Below are 20,356 nucleotides of genomic sequence, written 5' to 3'. Positions count from 1 at the left end.
ATGTATATTCCAAAATGTTGGGTATTGAATTCTCATTTTCTACCTAAGTAATCCCCCAGGTTATTTCTGATATCTGAGATAGAAACCCAGAACCATTTTTCCTAAATATTGGGGTTCCTGATTCTCTTTGCATTTAATTGATGGGTCTTCTTTTACCTTGATTTCTCAGCAAGGAGAACTAATGAAAATGAAAGGAAATGAAGAGTTCTCCAAAGAAAGATTCGATATAGCTATTATCTATTACACCAGAGCCATTGAATGTAGGTAAGAGCAAAATAGAACAATGAGACCCGTTTTATGTGGCAGATCAAGTTAGAATGCTAGTCATTAGAAAGAAACGCAAGATGAGGAATTGGAGAATATCATCAATTTGCTATGCAGAATATATTTTCTCACCCGTAGGTATTAGAAGCATGAGATGACCTGAGTAGATGAACTTACTAATCAAGTTGTATAACCCAAGTGAGTCAGACGAAATTGTAAATTTGCTTCTACCCTGCCCCACTTTTTTCCCAAGCTTTCCAGTACAGAGTCATCTGTTCTTTCTTGGTCTTGTTTTCCCTTCAGCTAATTCCTTCCAAATTATTAACTGATAACAAAGGGTTAGTTACTAGTACTTAAGATGTCACCCATTCAGGGATTTGTGCTTCCTGTGAGGGAATTTTTCAAGGGTAGTAGTTGGAATTGTTGAGAGAATGCATGTGTTTTCTCTACCTCGTCTTCTGTTTGCTCAGCTGCTAGAATTCTGTAGCATTCCTGCAAGTGTGCCTCACCTGGCTCTTACTGACATCTTAGCTGGCCCACTTAATACTGTAGCAGCCTTAGGAGGGTGAGCTGTAGACAGCTGCTCTCTTTCCTGTCTTACCCGTCTCCACAGGGAATGAGTGAATCCAGGTAGCACACCACATCTGAAAGCCTGCTGCTCTGTTCTTCTAGGAAGAGGTAGAGGAACAGTAAGATAAAACCAAAGAGGACAAAACTTGAAATGAAGCTATTTAAATTACTGTTGTAATTTACAGGCTTCCTTTATTTGAGTTCTTTGTGAAGGTGGTACAATTCTGACTTACATAAGTATTCTGTTCTCTACAGTTACAGCATACTTGTAGTTTGCTAGTTTTTTAATATGTCTCATTTGATCCTTGCAGCAGCCCTATGAGCTAGGCAGAAAAAGTAGAACTTTTTAATCTTCATTTTGAATACAGGGAAGTTTAAGTTGGTTTGAACAAGTTACTCAGGTAGTGAAGGAACAAGAACTATATTCTTTCTGCTCTGCCACACAGATGTAAAGTTTTTGAAAATTATTTCATGTCTTATGATTTCTGTGTTGTTTGTTCTGTATGTAATGTTCTTTACTGAAGAAACATTCTTTCTTTTAAAGACCTGAAAATCACCTTCTTTATGGTAACCGAGCTCTTTGTTTTCTTCGCACTGGACAATTTAGGTAAGTTGGTTAATGCTCCTAATCACTGAATTGTTAGGCTAAATACCTATCTTTGAGAAGTATTTCTGTTTTGCAGTTACGCAAGAAAATCCTTCAGTAGTTCTTCGGCAGAAATACTTAAATGCTTAGAAGAGAGATCTTTAGGCTTTATATATAAAAACAACAGTGACAGAAACAGCTATTCTGATTGAGTGGATAACATGCTATGCATTTTAAGCACTTCATATAGGTTATTTAATTCTCACAACACATTTAATAGATAATTATTCTCCACATTTTACATTTGGGCAAACTCACACCATTAGTAATTAGTAATTGTGAATTTGGTTCTACCCTGCCCCATTTTTTTTCAAGCTATGATGCAGTGATGCCAAGATTTGAACACAGATCTTATCTGATGATGTCAGAGTCTGTGTTTATAACACCTATATTACCTTCTTTTGCTCTATTAACTAATCTGTATAGTTCTGGAAGAATTTTTGCTGTAGTTGTTTCCTCTATCTTGGTATGAAAAAATTAAGTAAATATCCTTCATAAGTGAAGGAAAAGAAATTTAATGGTTTAACTCTGGGAGTGAAATCATAATTCTTAGTTCCTCATGTTCACCTAAGCTTTTATTTATTAGTTGAGAAAGATTGTTGACACTGCACCATGATTTTATTGTCTCAGTTTAAAATTTTTAGGACTTAAATATTAAACATTAATGTTGAGCAGTGTAGACAACAGTTATATTTAACTGTGTCCTACCTTATTGTAAGAAGGGTTTCGGGGTGCTTCAAGAATACATCCACTCAGTATAAAAATATTAAAAACAAACAAAACAAACTAAAAAACCAAGTTGGAGCCTGGGATCCTTAGAATGAAGCTGCATAGGCATAAGGTCCTGCTTAGTGATTGGTTATAATTCATATTTGCATCTGACCTTTCTGTTGCCCAAAATAAAAAGAGAATACCCGACAAGTTACATAATTCTCACTGACCATGAAGAAAGAGGACACCAGTTGCTCAGGTGAAACTGTTTTCCTGGTGGTTAGTTCTGGAAGAAGTTTCTTATATGGCTTAGAAGTAATATGAACTGAGTGGTGGAGTAGAGAAGAACCTCAGCAACATTCCTGTTCAAAGGAAAAAACTCCCTGAGAGTACAGTTTTGGGTTTCATCAATAATTTTTTTCATTAAGTTTTCTCATGAAAGCAGAGAATATGATATCAGTTGTTTTTCAGGGAAAGCACTTACATTGGGAGGTGGGAGTGGGGACTATAGTATATTCCAAGTATGAAGCTTTTAAAAATAACCTGTATGTTTTTCTTTTATTATAAACAGAACACTTTCTCATGGTAGAAAATTTGGAAAATACAAGAGTTTAAAAAGAAGAAAATAAAATCACCACCTCGGAGAATACCGCTGTATTAACGTTATGCAGCTTTTAGATGGCTTAAGCCGTGGATAAACCGAGGCTATCTAGTCTAGAGGAATGGATGGGCTTGACACAGTCTTCCGTCAATACCACTGTCCTCAACTGGTTCTGACAAGAAATGAGCTGCAAATGTCTTTAGATTATTGCCTCTGGCTAGGTCCAGAATTGCAGATATCCTGTGCTGTTTGAAGGTCAATCTGTATGCTTTCAAGGTGAATAGGTTGGGCAACTTGGCTAACCTCTTGTGAAAATCGAGGCGCCTATCTGAAACCTTGATTGGGTGGAAGGTCATCCCCTCTGCATAGGGGATCGCCGGGAGCTGAGAGGCAAACCAGGGGTTTCTGCCCTCTTTCATGAGTGTTGAATGCTAGACACTCAAGCAGGATCCTGCTAAAACTCTGCTGTAAAGGAGGTGCATCAAAGTAGAAGTACAGAAGCCAGGTAGCCTGGTGAGGTCCAGGTCAAGAGCAGGGTTGTGCATCCATCCTTGTACCTCTTCCTGCCGGTCTAGGTTTGTGATTCAACACCAATGAAGTTTTCTTTAGAGGCAGGTCAGCAGCATTTCCTTATTAGGCAATCACCAGGATGTGCTGGATGCTTATTTAATGTCAGAAGCATTATGCCACATTGGTTTTACTGTTGTTTCCCACCTCATTCATTGTTTATATGACTTGCTCAGTAATGTAGGGATAATGTTTTCTGAACCTGCAATACACATAACTCCTGATCAAGTGAGTAGTTGATACGACTTCAGAGAAGAACATGTTGCCAGTGATTCAGACGTGCCATTGACTCAGGAGGACCCATGCCATTTAGCTGGGTTACCAAGATTGAGATGTTTTGAAGCTCTCCATCTGAGGGTTGGTAGGTCCGTTACGGGAATCTGGCTGAGCAGCTGCAGGCACAGCTGAGGGTAAAGCATCCGACCTCCCCGGCACCGTTCTGAGCATTCTGCGCGTATTGACTCATAAACCCCTCACAACCCCGTGAGGTAGGTGCTGCTGTGTCGTTGTAGATGAGGAGCCTGAGACCTGGGGAGGTCAAGCAGTGTCCTCAGACACTAGGTGGGTGGGATGGAGCCCGAATTTGAACGCAGGCAGCCTGGATGCAGGGTCCCTACTATTAATCACCGTAAGGTGATGATAGAATCAAATGGCAGTGTGACAGTTGAAAAAAATTAAAAATTAAAATAATGGTCTAAATAGTCAATAAACATGATTATCCTTACAGGGTGTGCAGATTAAAAACTGTGAGTCTCTCTTTCGTACCCATCAGATTGGCAAAAATTTAAAAACCTCATAACACCAAGTGTTTGAGAGGATGTGGAACAAAGGAAACTTTCATACTCGGCTGGAGAAAAGTGTAAATTGGTGCAATCACTGTGGAGAGCCATTTGGCAAGGTGAAGATGTGCGTACTCTGCCGCCCGCTTCTGGGCTACCCAAGAAGATGTGTACGAGCCTTCATTAGAGCGTGGTTTTTAAGAGTAAAGAAATGGAAACAACCTAAAAGTCCATCAATAGGGGAATGGATAAAATGAATTATGGTATATTCATACAATGGAATTCTGTGCAGCAGTTAAAATGAATGCAATGTTGAGTGAAAAAGCAAGTTGCAGAATGATTTGTACGGTATGATGCCATTTATATGATGTTTTAAAATGTGCAAAATAATATGCATATCCGTAATTAATATATAGTATGTATTAACAATGTTTTTAAAGTGCATGGGCATGTTAAACACCAGGGGAGTGGCTGTCTCTGGGGAGAGAGGGAGGGAGGGAAAAGGACTGGAGCTGGGAAGGATGGTTCACAGTGGGTGTCAGCTGTAACAGACCTCTGCAAAAAGATCTGAAGTAAATACGGCAAAATGTTAAGGTCTTGCTAAGCCGGTACATCGGTGTTGGTTATGTTAATGTTATTCTCTGTACTTTTATGTATATTTGATAAAAAAGTAACACAAAGTGTAATTTAAAATGCACATAAGATGAAAAAAAGAAAAAAACACCAAACATTAAGGATAAAATAAGTGGAAAGTAATCTTGAAAGGAGAGAAATAGAAGTATTTTAAGACCAGTGGTTGGGAGCCTGAGGTGAAGTATGTGTGGGGAAAATGCTTCACTCAGAAATGGTCAGAGAGTGGTGGAGGTTTTAATGCCGAATAGCCCCACTTGTAATAGCCTATACTTATAAGTCTGGCCACCTTTGGGTGGGTATAGGGGAGGCCAGGAGTCAGTCAGAAAGAACCCTTACCACTGTGCAGAGGTGTGCACCTCCGGGTCAGCAGATGTTGCCCTGGGGAAGCACATGGAATGGGGTTGGGCTTAGGGAGGGTGGGTGGAAATATGCTCCCTCCTGCCACTGCTTCTCCCTGCTGCATCCTTCAAGCTGAGGAATGCGTGCAGTGTATCCCAGAATGCCTGGCTGGGGTGACATGTCCTTTTTATTCTGGTCTTCTGTAAGTTCACTTTTTAAGTATAATTTGAGAATTAGAGGGCATTTTAGAGTGATGGTTTTAATTGAAGTAATTAGAAATTTTCAGATTAGAGGGGAATCTAGAAAAAGCAATCAGGCATCTATAGCGTCTGTAGTTACAATGATTATGCAAGGTATATGATTAGGCTTACTGTTTAATTCATTCTTGTGGGACTCATGTGAAAATTTGAATTCTTTGGTGGGATGGGATAAATTGTGTAATGGGAAATGTAATTGGAAAAGGCGAAAGCTTAGCCTTGGATTTTTTTAAAAATTTACTTTGGAAAATGATGGAATTTTATTATTTATTTATTTATTTATTTTTGGCTGCGTTGGGTCTTCATTGCTGCACGCGGGTCCTCCCTAGTTGCGACGAGCGGGGGCTACTCCTCGTTGCGATGTGCGGGCCTCCCATTGCGGTAGCCTCTCCCGCCGCGGAGTACGGCCTCCAGGCGCGCAGGCCCCAGCAGATGTGGCACTCAGGCTCAGGAGCTATGGCGCACAGGCTTAGTTGCTCCGTGGCATGTGGGATCCTCCCAGACCAGGGCTGGAACCTGTGTCCCCTGAGTCGGCAGGCAGACTCTCAACCACTGCGCCACCAGGGAAGCCCCAAACGATGGAATTTTAAAACTTGATATTTACTTTGACCTTTTGGTATTTAACTATCTACCTGTTGTATGATATTCCTTTCTATTAGCTCCCAACTTGTGATTAATAGCAGGTGGATAGACTTTAAATTATGTGTGTATGTGTGTGTGTTTTTCTGAATTTCTCTGAGGCCTGAGGTGTAAATCAAGTCAATTGTATGTTTCTGTGAGAATTTCAAAAATCTTAGTGTGTGTGGGGAGCTTTAGTGTACGTGTTGGTTGGTGAATTATTCCTCACTCTTTTCCTTGTGTGGTCTCTTTATTTTGCTTAAAAGCTGCTGTATTTGCTTTTGAAGGAAAGAATTATTTTTTCAGTCTTCTTTGGGGTGCATCCCCTTTTTAAAAAGCAGTAACAAATGCACATCATAAAAAGTTGAGTACTACTAAAGGATAAGCTGAAAACTCTTGCCCAGCTGAGACCCATGCCCTAATTCCTTTCTTTTAGATTCTTGTGTATTTCCATGATATTGATATTTCATGACTATACTAGCACTTATTACGTTGAACCAAATGAAGTTGCTTTTATAAATCAGAATAAGGCAGTTTTGTTTGGTTCAGTGTAATGTATATGTCCCTTTTTTTTTTTTAACATGGGTAAGAGCATATTATACACCCTGTTGCACGTCTTGCTTCTTTTAATGCTTAAATCTTGGAGTTGTTGCATATCAGTGAATATAGAGATCTATCCTAGTTTTTATTCATGGCTGCATAGTATTTTACTCAGTGAATTAGTTTGTATTAGAATATAGCTTATTTCCAGTTTTAAAAATTATATACAGGAATATCCTTTTACTTACATACTACACTCAGATGCAAGTATATATATATGTAGGATAAATTCCTGATAAAAATTTATTTTACTTGGATGAAAGAGCATATGTAATTTTAATTCCAGACACTAACTTTTGATTTAAAATGTATGTGTTTATTCAGTCAATGGTTAATAGTCACTGCATATTTGACAGTAACTGACATTACATCTGAATCCTGCTTTTGTTGTTTCATTGTAAGATGGAGAACCTTGGGGAGTAATATTGTTACTACTTTGTGGTCTGGTCAGGCCCTGAAAGTGATGATGTACAATAGGGGGAGAAATAATTCTTTTGTGGTATTCAAAGTTCTTACATACTTATATGTTGTGGTTTGAGAGAGTCAATTAATGGCATCTCCTTCCCCTCCCAAGTCCAGAATTAGCTAAGAGATGGAAGCAGAAGACAATTGGTGATGCAGTCTCGCCTCCATTACTAATACAGTTGTTGGAGAACCGGGCCTTAAGTCTGATAGCCAAGTGACTTATTATTAGTTTACCCATGTCACAGACAGAACCAGGCAACAGGGCCCTTGTGAACTTTAAGCTTGGAGGAGAAGGGAATCTGGTGTTATGTTGCTGTTTAAGATAAGGTCCCAAAGAAAGAAAAAGAAGAGGCTAAGCCCCATAGGATTGATGCCTCTCCCCCGCCGTAAGTTATTATTCCCTCGGGGAAAAGTTAGTGAGAGTTGGGGAGAGGAGAGAGCTCGCTAGTGATTAATCTAGCAAATCCACATGGAAGCTAGAGGAGGGGGAAATAAGTGTTTTTTCATAACATAATTTAGGGCAAAGTGTAACATACTGTATGTGAGGAACTAGATAGGGCTAGGGACTGGAGAAGTACACTTTCCCATGTAACATGTAATACATTGGAGCATCTGTGCTAGAGCTCTGTTTCTTACCCTCTGTTCAGTACCCTTCCTGTTGTGTCACACAGTCTTCAGGAGTGGATAACCATTTGCATCTCTTGGGTTTTCCTGTTTTCATAGATGTATTGTGCAGGGTACTGCTGCTGCTAAAGTCAGTCCTGCCCTCCAGAGTGTTTAGACCCTGGGCTACAGTGACTTGCATGAGCAGTAACACGACGTAATTTACTCCACCCACTTTGCTTTCGTAGACGAACGTGGTCAAATGCTAGTAAATACGAAGATGTTAATATACATTGATATATTAATAAATATACTTATAACGTGATTATAATTATAATAGCAATATAATATATTATAGGTATTGTAGTATTGTTTATTATAATAAATAACATTAAACACTGGTATGTTAGAAATGAGCAAAAACAGACATAGTCCCTGTGTTCTAGACAGTGGGCCAGCAGTGTGGGAAGGAGCACGTGGCATTCCAATTTTAGTTTATGTTCTGCCGAAGCGAGCACAGCATGTTGCGTTCATGGAATTACTAGTGTGTCTGAATACAGAGAAGGAGGGGGTGAGGTGGTCAGGGGCTAGACCAAGGAGGGTTTTGTAGGCTACAGTCCAAGTTCTGATTGAATTAATTGGGCATTGGGCTTTTAGAAGCCCCCCAGGTAGTACTAATGTGCAGCCAGGTTTGAGACCCACTAGTCAAGAGAGGGCAGGGTTGAGATTAGAAGAGGAAGTAGGACTGAGCTTTGAGGGACACAAACAGTGGCCCATTAGAGAAGGATGAACCTGCACGGGAGACTTCTACGAGGTGGCCGGAGAGGTAGGAGGAAAGTAAGTGTGGGATCATGGAAGCAAGTGGAAGAGTAGCCAGCACTGCCTGTTGCTGAGAAGCCATTTGGAATTTGCATTCAGTTCTATGGATCTCTTTTAGTTTCCATAGGGAGAGCAGTCAGTGGGAAGCTTGGAACAGATGCTGGGCTGGAGTGGGTTGAGAAATGGGGGTGAGGAAATGGAGCCAGCTAGCACAGGCAGCTGTTAAAGTATTCTGGGGGAGGGGCAGTGAAGAGCAGAAGAGGGTTGCCGTTGCATTAAGATGGTTTTTGGCTGCAAATAGCAGAAGTCTCTTATCCAACTGGTTTAAATGGTGAAGAAAACTTACCTTATTCAAGAGTTCCAGAAGATGGTGATTCTAAGGTTGTGTGTTTATGTCATCAAAGACCTAGGTTTTTTTTTTCCAGCCCCACTGTATGACTTGGACCTCAGGCTGCCCCCTCAGGATGGCGGGATGGCTACTGTAATTCAGATACCACACTGGACATTACAGCCTCCAGCAGAAGGATGACTGTTGTAATCTTCAAAACTAAAACCTTAGTACATACAATGGGACGTGTACAGTTCATAAGTGTATAGGTTGAATTTTCAGAAACCAAACAACCATAACTAGCACCCAGATCACAACCCAAGTAACCCAGAAGTCACCCTTGTTCCTCCTCTGTCACTACCCACTTCCCCCCAGGATAACTCCTGTCCTGACTTCTGACACCATAGGTTAGTTTTGCCTGCTTTTGTGCAATATAAGCAGAATCATGTGGTATGTGCTCTTTTATGTCTGGTTTTTAGCATTGTGTTTGAGATCCATATTGTTGCATGTAGTTGTAAAGTGTTCATCTATTGCATGAATATACCACATTTTATCCATTCTCTTGTTGATGGGCATTTGGGTAGTTTCTGGTACTTGACTTAGATAGTGTCATTGTGAACACATGTCTTCATTTCTGTTAAGTATATAATAAAGGAGTGGCACTGCTGGGACAGGAGGGTGTGCTTATGTTCAGCTGTAGCACACTGAACATAAGCACACCCGTGGTTGTATCATTTTACACTCCTGCCAGCAGCATATGAGAGTTTTAGTTCCACATCTTCACTAACACTTCTTATTTTGTGTCATTTCATTTAGACATTCTGCTGGGTGTGTAGTGATACAGTGCTGTGATTTTAATTTGCATTTCCTTAAGTTGATTTAGGAGATTTAAGTTGAACATTTTTCACATGCTTATTGACCACTCAGATATTCTCTTTTGTGAAGTGCCTGTTTGAATCTTCAGTCTTTTGTTATTTTTTTTTTTCTTTTGAGTTGAATGTCTTATTCATTAGTAAGAGGTTTTTTTAAAAAAATTCTGGATATGAGTCATTGGTCAAATATATGTATTACAAATACCTTCTCACACTCTGTGGCTTGCCTTTTTGCTCTTTATGTTTTCTTTTCACAAGTGGAAGTAGTAATTTTAATATAGTACAGTTTATCAGTTTTTTCCTTTGTGGTAAGCACTTTCTGTGTTCTGATTATCTTTGCCTATTCTACAAGATGTTCTTTGTTCTTCTAAAAGCTTGATTTTTTAACTTTGGTATTTAAATCTGTTGTTCATTTGGAGTTGGTTTTTGTATTTTGTATGAGGTAGGGTTCAAGGTTCATATGAACGTCCAGTTGACCCAGCCCCATTTTTTTTCCTTCTTTTTCTTTTTTTCTTTTTTCTTGGGCCCAAGACCGCCCCCCACGTCAGGGCCAGCCTTGGTGGGGCTGCTATTCCAGGGCAAGCGAGCGGGGCTCCCACCGCAGCCCTGCCTCTGAGGGACCAGGCCAGAATAGGGCCCTCCCCACACCCCGACTCCCACCCCAGGCTCCTCAGAGACCCTGCGAGTGGGGATCAGTCCGCTTCTCACCTCTCTGCAATCCTGGCGTTACCTGCAGCTAATTCTGCTTCCCAGGATCCCCTGCTCTGAGCTCCCACCACAGTGAACCCGCCTCCTCAAACCTGCCCGTCCGTTGCTGCTTGGGCTGCTTTTCTGGAGCCCCCTCCCCTGGGTCTGGTCCTCTCCCCCAGTACCGCCTCTGGCCCTGAGGCTTCCAAAGCCAGCTCTGATGAGACAGCCTTCTTATTTCTCTTTCCTGCCCCGAATCCGTCAGCATTGCCCTTGGAGACCGACAGGCCTCTGCCCTCACCTCCAGCCCTCGCAGGCCCTCAGGCCCCCAACCCAGGAACCCTTCCCATCCCTGCCCCCTCCCCTCTTTCCCTCTGTGGCCTCCGCTGTCACCCCTCCCCTCTGCTTGCTTGCCCCCCTTTCAGCCCCAGACCCTGTGCGCTCTCTGTCCCCTCTACCTGGGACGCTCTTCCCTGGCATCACAGGGCTCCCTCCCTCCCTTTATTTGAGTTGCAGCACAAATATCACCTTCTAGAAGCCTGCCCTGACCCTTCTTCCTGAAAATTCACTCTCCACCTCAGTAGTCTTCATGTGGCTTAGAAATCACTTAGTTATTTGTTCCCATATTGTCTCCCCATTGGAATGTCAGCCCCAAGAGGGCAGGGCCGTGTCCAGCTTGTCCACATTGTGTCCATAACACAGTGCCCGGCATGTAGTAGATGCACAAGAAGTGGGTGGATGGATGGATGGAGGAGGAGGAGGAGGAGGAGGAGGAAGCGGAAGCCTTTCTAGCTCCTCCGCTTGCTCGCAGCCCCCCACCCTCTTTCTGCTGCTGCCTCTGCTCTGCCTCTGGCATGTGTATGTGGAGGACACATTTATTCATTCATCCGTTCACTCGTTCTTTGAACGTATAGCCAGTGAGCCTCTCTACATAGCAGGCTGTGCACTAGTTGTAGGGGTACCGAAGAGACCCCCTTCAGCCGACCCAGCCCCATTTTTTAAGAGTGTGTTTCTCCATGCACTGCGGTGTCATCTTTGTCGTATAGATCAGGTGACTATGTGTAAGGATCTGTTTCTGATTTCTATATCCTATTCTGTTTGCTAGACAATCTGTCTTTAGACAGCTTTTTATTTTTATTAAAAAAATATATGGCCCTTTAGTAGGTATTGCTATCTGGTAGGATAAGTTACCTAGTTTTGTTCTTCTTTGTAATCTTTTTATTTATTTATTTTTTTGTAATCTCTTTTTAAGGGTGATAGGTCCCTTCAGGTCTGGGTCACCTGATTACCCCTAAACCTGTCAATGGAAAGGAGAGTAGGATTGGCATGATTGGTTTAAACTAATTAGGAATTATCTCTAAATCTTGTAGTAGTGAGGTAGACCCTCAGGATGGAAGTCTAGTAATGAGGTAGAGGGAGGGCATAGCTGCTGGGTAGATTACCAACAGTGTTTGCTTAGGGTTTAAGACATTTATTTTTTTATTTGCTTTTTAAAATGAGAGAGATCTGAGCATATTAAAAGTTGATAGGAAGTTGCACAACAATGTGAATGTACTTAATGCCACTGAACTTTACATTTGAAATGGCTCAAATGGTAAATTGTATGTTACGTACATTTTACCACAATAAAAAAAATTGATGGGGCAGATTCTTGAGAAGGAATGGGTAGCTTTACAGGTGAGAGAAGGGATAATTGGTATTGTAAGGATGGACAGTTATATGGCACAAGTGGAGAAATTGGCCATATAAGGAAGAAGAAGACACTTTTATTGTGAAAGAGAAAAGGCAGGGCCAGATGTGGGTTTGTCTTTAAGTTTGGTTGCAGACAATGGAGAGAGTTCTCTTTGATGTCTCTAGTTTACTCATTGAAATAGAAGCAGAGCTCATCTGCTGAGAGAAAGGGAGTTGGAAGTTTGAGGAAAGGACGTAAGATTTGAAAGGATCATTTTACAAAGTTAGAGAATGAGTTGATCTGAAATGATCGTTAACAATGTTGAAGGCCCCTTTGGGTTGTTGGAATCCTGAGGAGTAGCGCTACCTGTGTGCTCTGCTGTGTAATTTTCTCCAGCAGTACTTGGCTCCCTAGATGTAGTCATGGAGAAAGCAGGAAGCAGGGTTGATCCAGTGCTGGGTTTTGCCATTGAGCAAGATGTAAACACAGGGACAAAGAAGTATAAACAAGTTGTACGCATGGGAATATGCAATGATGAACCAACGAATCTTAAGCTAGATAAATAAGGAAGTTAAAAAAAAAGAGAAAGTGCGTACGTCAGTGAGTTGGGCACCCTGAGGAGATAGTAGGAACAGTTGAACAAGTAAGATAGAAGGAGCTAGGTTATAGGGGAAAGAGTGGGATGCCTGAATTAGTGATTCTGGGCTTTGAACAGTTTTGAGTGGCGATAAAGTTCCCTGGGAGGGCGGTGGTGGGCGGCTGAGCTGGGGTAGAGGAGGAGGTCATTGAATGTAAGGAAGCCAGGAAACTGAGACTAGGTGTTAGACCTTAGTACCTGACAGTTTACGAAGCACTGTGCTTTAGCATAGTATCTGAAGACAGGAAGAACACGGTTACTAGCCTCGTTGTACAGAGGAGAAGGCGGCCCCAGAGAGGTTAATAACTTCTTCACAGCCCCAGTGAGAATCAGTGATGGAGTTGGACTTAATCCCCATCTCATATCCCAACTTTCATGCCCTGTCCACTATAGCTTAGCCGATGTGTTGTGTGAAAGATCTGGAAGTTTTATTTTCCGAGATCAGAAGTCTTGCTGACATGCAAAAATAGTACCAAAAAAAACCGTACAAAGAATAACAAGAAGTTAGGCATAGGTAAGATGTAAATAGTTGTGTGCAGGAAGTACTCTGGAATATTAAAAGTAGCTGTTCCTGGGTAATTGTGATTGTGACTCTGGGTGACTTCTTCCCTCTGTTTTACTTTTCTGTATTTTCCAAATTTCCTATAATAGACATATATTACGGGGATTAAAAAAATTAAAAACTAGATTATATATGGAAAATTACAGTATAAATAGATATACAATATATAATGCCTTTAGTTTGAATATTTTATTCTTTTTTTTTTTAGAAATGCACTTGGTGATGGAAAGAGAGCTGTTATTCTGAAGAACAATTGGACAAAGGTAGGTTTCTTTCTTATTTACATTGGACAAATAGTGCCGTACAACTTTGTGAAAAATCTGTTTACAGAATGTAAATCTGTATGTCAGAATGCTGGATAAAATTATACAGAGCTCAGGAATGTGGCGGGGGAATCTTCATTTCCATGATCAGAGAGGAGATGCAGCCCAGCAGTAAGGGCCACATGTGTCTGAGGAGGACAAACAGCCCCTAGGGATCGTGAACATCCCTTAATGGTTGAGGTGACGGCATCCACAAGTTCTGGATGGATTAAGGACTGGCTGTGGAAAATGAGACTTAAAACCCAGAAGGAACTTTAGGAGACTAGCTTTATAGCCTTGAGCTGGGAAAGGATTTCTTAAATAACATACATGCACAGGTCAGTGAAGGAAAAAACTCTGATGAATTCGACTATCTCAGACTTAAAATTTTCTGTATGTCAGGACACCATGAATGAAATAATTTGGGAGGAGATAGTTTGACATATATAACTGACAGGATTTGTATTCAGAATATGCAAAGAACGAAGATAAGTAAGAAACCCAGTAGAAAACAGGCCAATGAAATAAACAAGCATTTCAGAGATGAGGAAACCTGAATGGGCGATAGAAAAAGGTATATTCTGTTTCCTAGTAATTAAAACTGTAAAGAGATAGAAACCTAATAGAGAGAGCCTAACAGACAGCCTCCAAGCAGACCCACGTGTACACCCACAAGTGAAAAACAATGTGATGTTGAGTCCTTCAGATTAGCAAAAGTTAGAGACCGATAGTCCTGAGTGTCAGTAGTGTGTTTACTAACAGGAGCTCTCAGTAAACCAGTGGGGTGTGAATTTGTCACAACCAACTTGGAGAGCACTACGATGTGCATATGCCGTAATTGATTCCAGGGGTGTGTACCCCACAAACATTCTGGCATATGTGCACCTGGTGAGATGTACAAGATTGGTCACTGTGGTATTGTTTTAATGGCACAGAACTGCAAATACCTAAGTATACATTAATAAAGCAGTGGATGAGTGTGGTTTTTTCGCTTGATCAAAGTTATTACTAGGATCTATCTGACCAGCCGCCTGTCTTTAACATCCGTTACTTCTCCGACCTCACTCCTCCTGCTCTCTCCCTTGTCCACTCTGTTGGCCCGTTGGCCTCCTCACTGTTCCTTACACATGCCAGGTCCACTCCCAGTTTGTACTTGCTCTTCCCTCTGCCTAGAATTAGAGTGCCTTTCCCCAAAGCCTGAGCTAGCCCTCTTACTTCCTTTCATTGTTCACTGAAAGTTCTCTTCTCAGTGAAACCTTCCCTGACCACATTACTAAAATGCAAAACCTGCCCCTTCCTAGACATTTGCTATTTTTCTTTGCTTTACTTTTTTTCCTCTTAGCGTTTATCATTATTGAACATATGATATATGTTGTTTAAGTTGTGTTGTTTTTTGTGTGTGCTCCAGTACATTGTGAACTCCCTGAGGACAGGTGTTTTTGGTTGGTTGGTTCACTTCTGAATCTGGACTGCCTGACGAGCTGCCTGGCACATAGCAAGCACTCATAGTCAGTATTTGTTGATTTAATAAATGAGTTGAATGAATGGGTTGAAATGAGTTAACTGGCTTACCAATATTTAGATCTTAAAGTGTTTACATATTTGTTTATAAGCCAGTGTGAATAGAATCACAGAATTTTAGAGCCCCCAAATTGTGATTCAGTTGGCCTAGGAGTGTATTAGAGTCTGGGGATTATAAAATTCTCCAGGTGGACTTCTGCCTCCAAATATTGGAGTCACTTTTAAATGCCTCAGTTATAGATGAAGAAATTGAGTCCCGGAAGGGTAAAGTGACTTTTTTGCAAGGTGTCATTGCAAGTAAAAGATAAAATTGAATTGAGAATCCAGCCCTGGCTGTGCTTCTGTTTGAAGGCGATGAGCTTGTTGCCATTTTCATCGTGAGTTGCTGTTGTACTTGAAACATAACCTCTGCTGATCATTTGGCAGGTGCTGTATAAATTAATTTATGGAACAAATGGATGATAGAGTTCATAATACTGAAACCTAGACCATGATACTGGTTTTCCAGGAATAACTTTTGCCATTTCAATCTATTATCAACTTAGAAAAAAATATACTAAAACTTTCTTTTTTTGTATTTTTTTAAATGGCTTTATTTTATCCCAGTTATTAAATAATAATTCAGCAGGGTATAATATTCTTTGCAGATGTTTGAGTCTACGTTCTTTTGACGTTTTTTTGCCACTGTTGACAAGTCTGCTATTTTTCCTTTGTAATCTTTTCTTTTCCTGGGTGTTTTAAAGATCTCGCTGTCTTTAACGTTTGGCAGTTTCATTGCAATGTGTCTATGAGGAATTTTCTTTAAATTCATCGTAATTGGGATAGCTTGGCTTCTGAAATCTGAGGATTCATGTCTTTCAGCATTTCTGGAAAATTTTCACCCTTAATCATTTGAATATTGCCTCCTTCCCAGTTTATTCTTTCGAAATGTCCATTAGATATACACAATACATATGCTATCTTTCATATATCTTAAATTCAAAACTTTCTTAATTACATTGAGGACTTTATGTAGAATGTTTATTCCTGGCTTAACTTATCAAACATAAAATATTCACTCTTTTTTTTTTTTACGACTTTATTTTCTTTAGAGCAGTTTTAGGTTCACAGCAAAATTTAGAGGAAGGTCCAGAGATTTCCTGTAAATTCCCTGCCCCCATGCTTACATAGTCTCTCCCATTATCAGCATCCCCCAACAGGGCTATACATTTGTGAAAACTGATGAACCTACGTGGATGCATCATAATCACCCAGAGTCCATAGTTTGCCTTAGGGTTCACTCCCTAAGTGTTCCGTGTTTTATGGGTTTGGATAAATGTATAATGACGTGTATTCCACCGTTATGGTTCATACAGAGTATTTTCACTGCCCTGACATCCTCTGATCCATCCTTCCCCGCAGACTCCTGGTAACCGTTGATCTTTTTACTGTCTCCATAGTTTTACCTTTTCCAGAATGTCCTATAGTTTGAATCATACAATGTATAGCCTTCTCAGATTGGCTTCTTTCACTTAGTAATATGCAGTTAAGGTTCCTGCATGTCTTTTCATGGCTTGATAGCTATTTCTTTTTAGCACTGAAAAATATTACATTGTCTGGATATACTACAGTTTATTTATACATTCACCTACTGAAGCACATCTTGATTGTTTCCAAGGTTTGGCAATTATGAATAAAGCTGCTATAAACAGCTATGTGCAGGTTTTTGTGTGGACATACATTTTCAACTCCTTTGGGTAAATACCAAGGAGTGCGGTTGCTGGATCATACGATAAGAATATGTTTAGTTTTTTAGGAAACCGCCAAACCTTCCAAACTGGCTACAACATTTGCACTTCCACCAGCAATGAATGAGAGTTCCTGTTGCTCCACATCCTGCCAACATTTGGCATTGTCAGTGTCCTGAATTTTGGCTGTTCTAATAGATGTGTAGTGGTATCTTATTGTTTTAATTTGCATTTCCCAGATGACATATGATGTGGAGCATCTTTTCATATGCTTATATGCCACTGTGTATCTTTTTTTTTTTTCTTTTTAAATTAAAAAAATGTTTTTGGCTTTCTGGGCGGCGGGTGGGGAGGGAGGGAGGGAGGGAGGGCGGGTGGCCTGCTGGGTCCGCGTGGCTTCGGGGCCGGAGCCCGGGTCCCCGCCCGCCCCAGCGCCCGCCGCCGGCCGAGCCCCGCCCTCCGCGTCTCCATCGTGGGTCGCGATGGTCGGGTGTGCGCCCGGGTCCGCGGGACAGGCGGGCGCAGAGGTCCTTTCTATTGGCGCGGGTGGGTGCGGCGAGGTTCCGGCGCCTCCGCGGAGCATCGTGGGTCTGGGGCTGTGGGCGCCGCGGATTGCTATCCTCTCCGCACTTTCCCGGCTCTGAAGCCTCGAGAACACGGCTAGGCAGCAGTAGTTTAATGGGGAGTTTGCCTGCTGGGAACTAGGGGCCTGCTGGGGTCTCAGTTCTTGGCTGGCCCCGGAACACGAGGTTGCCAGGTGTGTGACGGCAGCAGGTAGGAGTGACCCGCTGGTGCAGTGATGAGCAAGAAAGGAAGGACAGTGGCTGTTGGCCTGTGAAGCTAGGCAAGAATGACCAGCCGACACAGTCCAGACCAAGGTGGAGAGTGCATTTTGCTGTTTCCTGAAATGTTTAAGTTGGAGGGTTGAACAAAAGCTGTAGGTCCGTGGGCCCAGCTCGGTCCTGTGCGTCTGGTCAGTGGAATAGACCTGCAGGTGTGGCTCTTGTCACTCTAGGACTGGCTTCAGGACAGTGTGAATCAGCAGTTCTGAGGCAGCAGGCGTGATCCAGAAGTGTGAGCAGAGACCGTCTGGAATCCCCAGACTCCAGGGAAACTAAAGGTGACAGCCAGCCTAATGAAGAGGACAGGAGTTGGGGGCCGGTGGCGGTGGGGCAGGAAGGCGCCCAACGGCAGCGTGGCCCATCTGCGGTGGCAGCAGCCCAGCAGGCGCCCCTCGTCTCAGGGCCCTAATCCTGGCTCCAGCCGGCTGGTCAGGGGAGCTGCAAGCTCTTCTGGGCGAGCAGAGCCCATAGTCCTGAGCTGTTCTTCTCTGTGTTTGGGTCATCTCCCCCCATCCAAGGGGAGAAATCTAGATGAGGTTTAAGAATCAGTGCTTTAAGACTGTGGATCTCGGGGTTGAAACCTCGGAAGACATGTTTTCAGCACAGGGTGTTAAAGTGAACGGAAGGATTCAACCCCTTTTCAAGGAGGGTGGCTCCATGTGGGCAGAACTAGAGAATAAATGGGTCTTGAATTTAAAAAAAAAAAAAAAAAAAAAAAAAAAAAAATTTTTTTTTGGCTGCATTGGGTCTTCGTTGCTGCACGCAGGCTTTCTCTAGTTGCGGCGAGTGGGGGCTACACTTCGTTGTGGTGCATGGGCTTCTCCTTGCGGTGGCTTCTCTCGTTGTGGAGCCTGGCACGCAGGCTCAGTAGTTGTGGCATGCGCGGCATGTGGGATCTTCCTGGACCAGGGATCAAACCCATGTCCCCTGCATTGGCAGGTGGATTCTTATCCACTGAGCCACCAGGGAAGTTCTGTGTATCTTCTTTGATGAGGTGTCTGTTAAGGTCTTTGGTTCATTTTTTAATTGGTTGTTTTCTTAGTGTTGAGTTTTAAGAGTTCTTTGTATATTTTGGATAACAGTCCTTTATCAGGTGTATTTTTTGCAAATATTTTCTCCTGGACTGGGGCTTGCCTTCTCATTTTCTTGACATTTCTTTCACAGAGCATAAGTTTTAATTTTAATTAAGTCCAGCTTATCAATGATTTCTTTCATGGATCATGCCTTTGGTGTATCTAAAAAGTCATCACCATACCCAAGATCATCTAGGTTTTCCTCTATGCTATCTTCTAGGAGTTTTAGGTCTGTGATCTATTTTGAGTTAATTTTTGTCGAGGGCTTTAGGTCTGGATTCATTTTTTAAATTAATTAATTAATTAATTTTTATTTTTGGCTGTGTTGGCTCTTCATTGTGGCATGCGGCTCTTCGTTGCAGCGTGTGGGCTTCTCTCTAGTGTGGCGTGTGGGTTTTCTCTCTCTAGTTGAGGCGCGCAAGCTCAGTAGTTGCGGCATGCGGGCTTAGTTGCCCCACGGCATGTGGGGTCTTAGTTCCGAAACCAGGGATCGAATCCGCATCCCCTGCATTGGAAGGCGGATTCCTTACCACTGGACCACCAAGGAAGTCCCTGGATTCGTTTTTTTGTATGTAGATGTCCAGTTCCAGTATCATTTGTTGAAAAGACTGTCTTTGCTCCATTGTATGGCCTTTGTCCTTTGTCAGAGATCAGTTGACTATATTTATGCGGGTTCACTCATTTTTTTAAATAGGGATTTTTTTGATGGTTGCAAAAGTATTTGTGTAGATGAAAAACACAACTCTTAGTAAGTATTCAGAAAATTTGGTAACTATATATTGAGGTCATTTATCATTTTATTTTACCAGAAAGGAATGCTCATTGAAGGATATTTTAAACTTCAAAAACAAAAGTAGACTGTGCAAGATGCATTCTTTACTTTTATTTATTTTTTATTTTTTAAATATTTTAAAATTAATAAATAAATAAATTAATTAATTTGCCTGCATCGGGTCTTAGTTGTGGCACATGGGATCTTTAGTTGTGGCATGTGGGATCTAGTTCCCTGACCAGGGATCTAACCTGGGCCCCCTGCATTGGGAGTGCAGAGTCTTAACCACTGGACCACCAGGGAAGTCCCCATTCTTTTATGAGTTCTTTTATGAATCTGAGTCTATTGAGTCATTGTATCCCAAAGAGTGAGAATTTTAACAGTATAGTCAACAGATAATTGTTGACATTTCCAAGTGCATTATCTTTTGATGTTATACAGGATACAAACCAATAGCCTCACAAATGTCCTCAAGAACTTTTTAATATTGAGGAGTGTATTAGAATCCTTTTGTTTGGGAGTGACAAAACCTGACTCATAAGTAGAAGAGGGAATTTATTGGTTCATGTAATTGAAAAGTCAAGGGGGTCAGCTTCAGGCATGGTTGGATCCAGATCTGTACACATTTTTCTTTTGGTTTCTCAGTGGTGCTTCCCTGTTAGCATCGTTTTTAATCTTTTTTCTCTTTTTGCTCTGTCTGTTTCATTTCACCTAGATTCTATTGCTCTGTCCTCACGTTGACTGGTTTTTTTCTTCTGCTATGTCTAATCTGCCTTTATTTCCATCTAATTTATTTTTCATCTAAATGCTATAGCAGTCATCTCTAGAATTTCAGTTTGAGTATTTCTTATATATTTCATGTCTTTTCTTAATATGTTCAGTTTTTCCC

The 20,356-nt window shown here is 41.6% G+C and overlaps 1 protein-coding gene across 18 annotated transcripts in view; it reads left to right on the top strand.

Annotated features, from left to right (window-relative positions):
* TTC3 (tetratricopeptide repeat domain 3) overlaps window positions 1-20,356 on the top strand; it is a 136,379-nt gene that overhangs the window by 19,871 nt on the left and 96,152 nt on the right. For 12 of the 18 annotated variants that reach the window (XR_014245343.1, XM_082394565.1, XM_082394563.1 and 9 more), the window contains 3 exons: window positions 170-264; window positions 1,379-1,441; window positions 13,439-13,493. Coding sequence is in view for 12 of the 18 variants with exons in the window: in XM_082394565.1 (XP_082250691.1) it covers window positions 170-264; window positions 1,379-1,441; window positions 13,439-13,493 (213 nt within the window). In the remaining 6 variants the exon portion in view is untranslated. Of the gene's footprint in view, window positions 1-169; window positions 265-1,378; window positions 1,442-2,824; window positions 3,069-4,272; window positions 4,487-13,438; window positions 13,494-15,700; window positions 15,766-20,356 lie in introns of those variants that run through there. The other 6 variants (XM_082394555.1, XM_082394554.1, XM_082394558.1 and 3 more) reach the window with 5 other exon arrangements.

The sequence above is a fragment of the Balaenoptera borealis genome (genome assembly GCF_965194805.1).
Source record: "Balaenoptera borealis genome assembly, chromosome: 5".
Taxonomy (NCBI): domain Eukaryota; kingdom Metazoa; phylum Chordata; class Mammalia; order Artiodactyla; family Balaenopteridae; genus Balaenoptera; species Balaenoptera borealis.
This window is presented reverse-complemented; position numbering and strand designations above follow the sequence as displayed.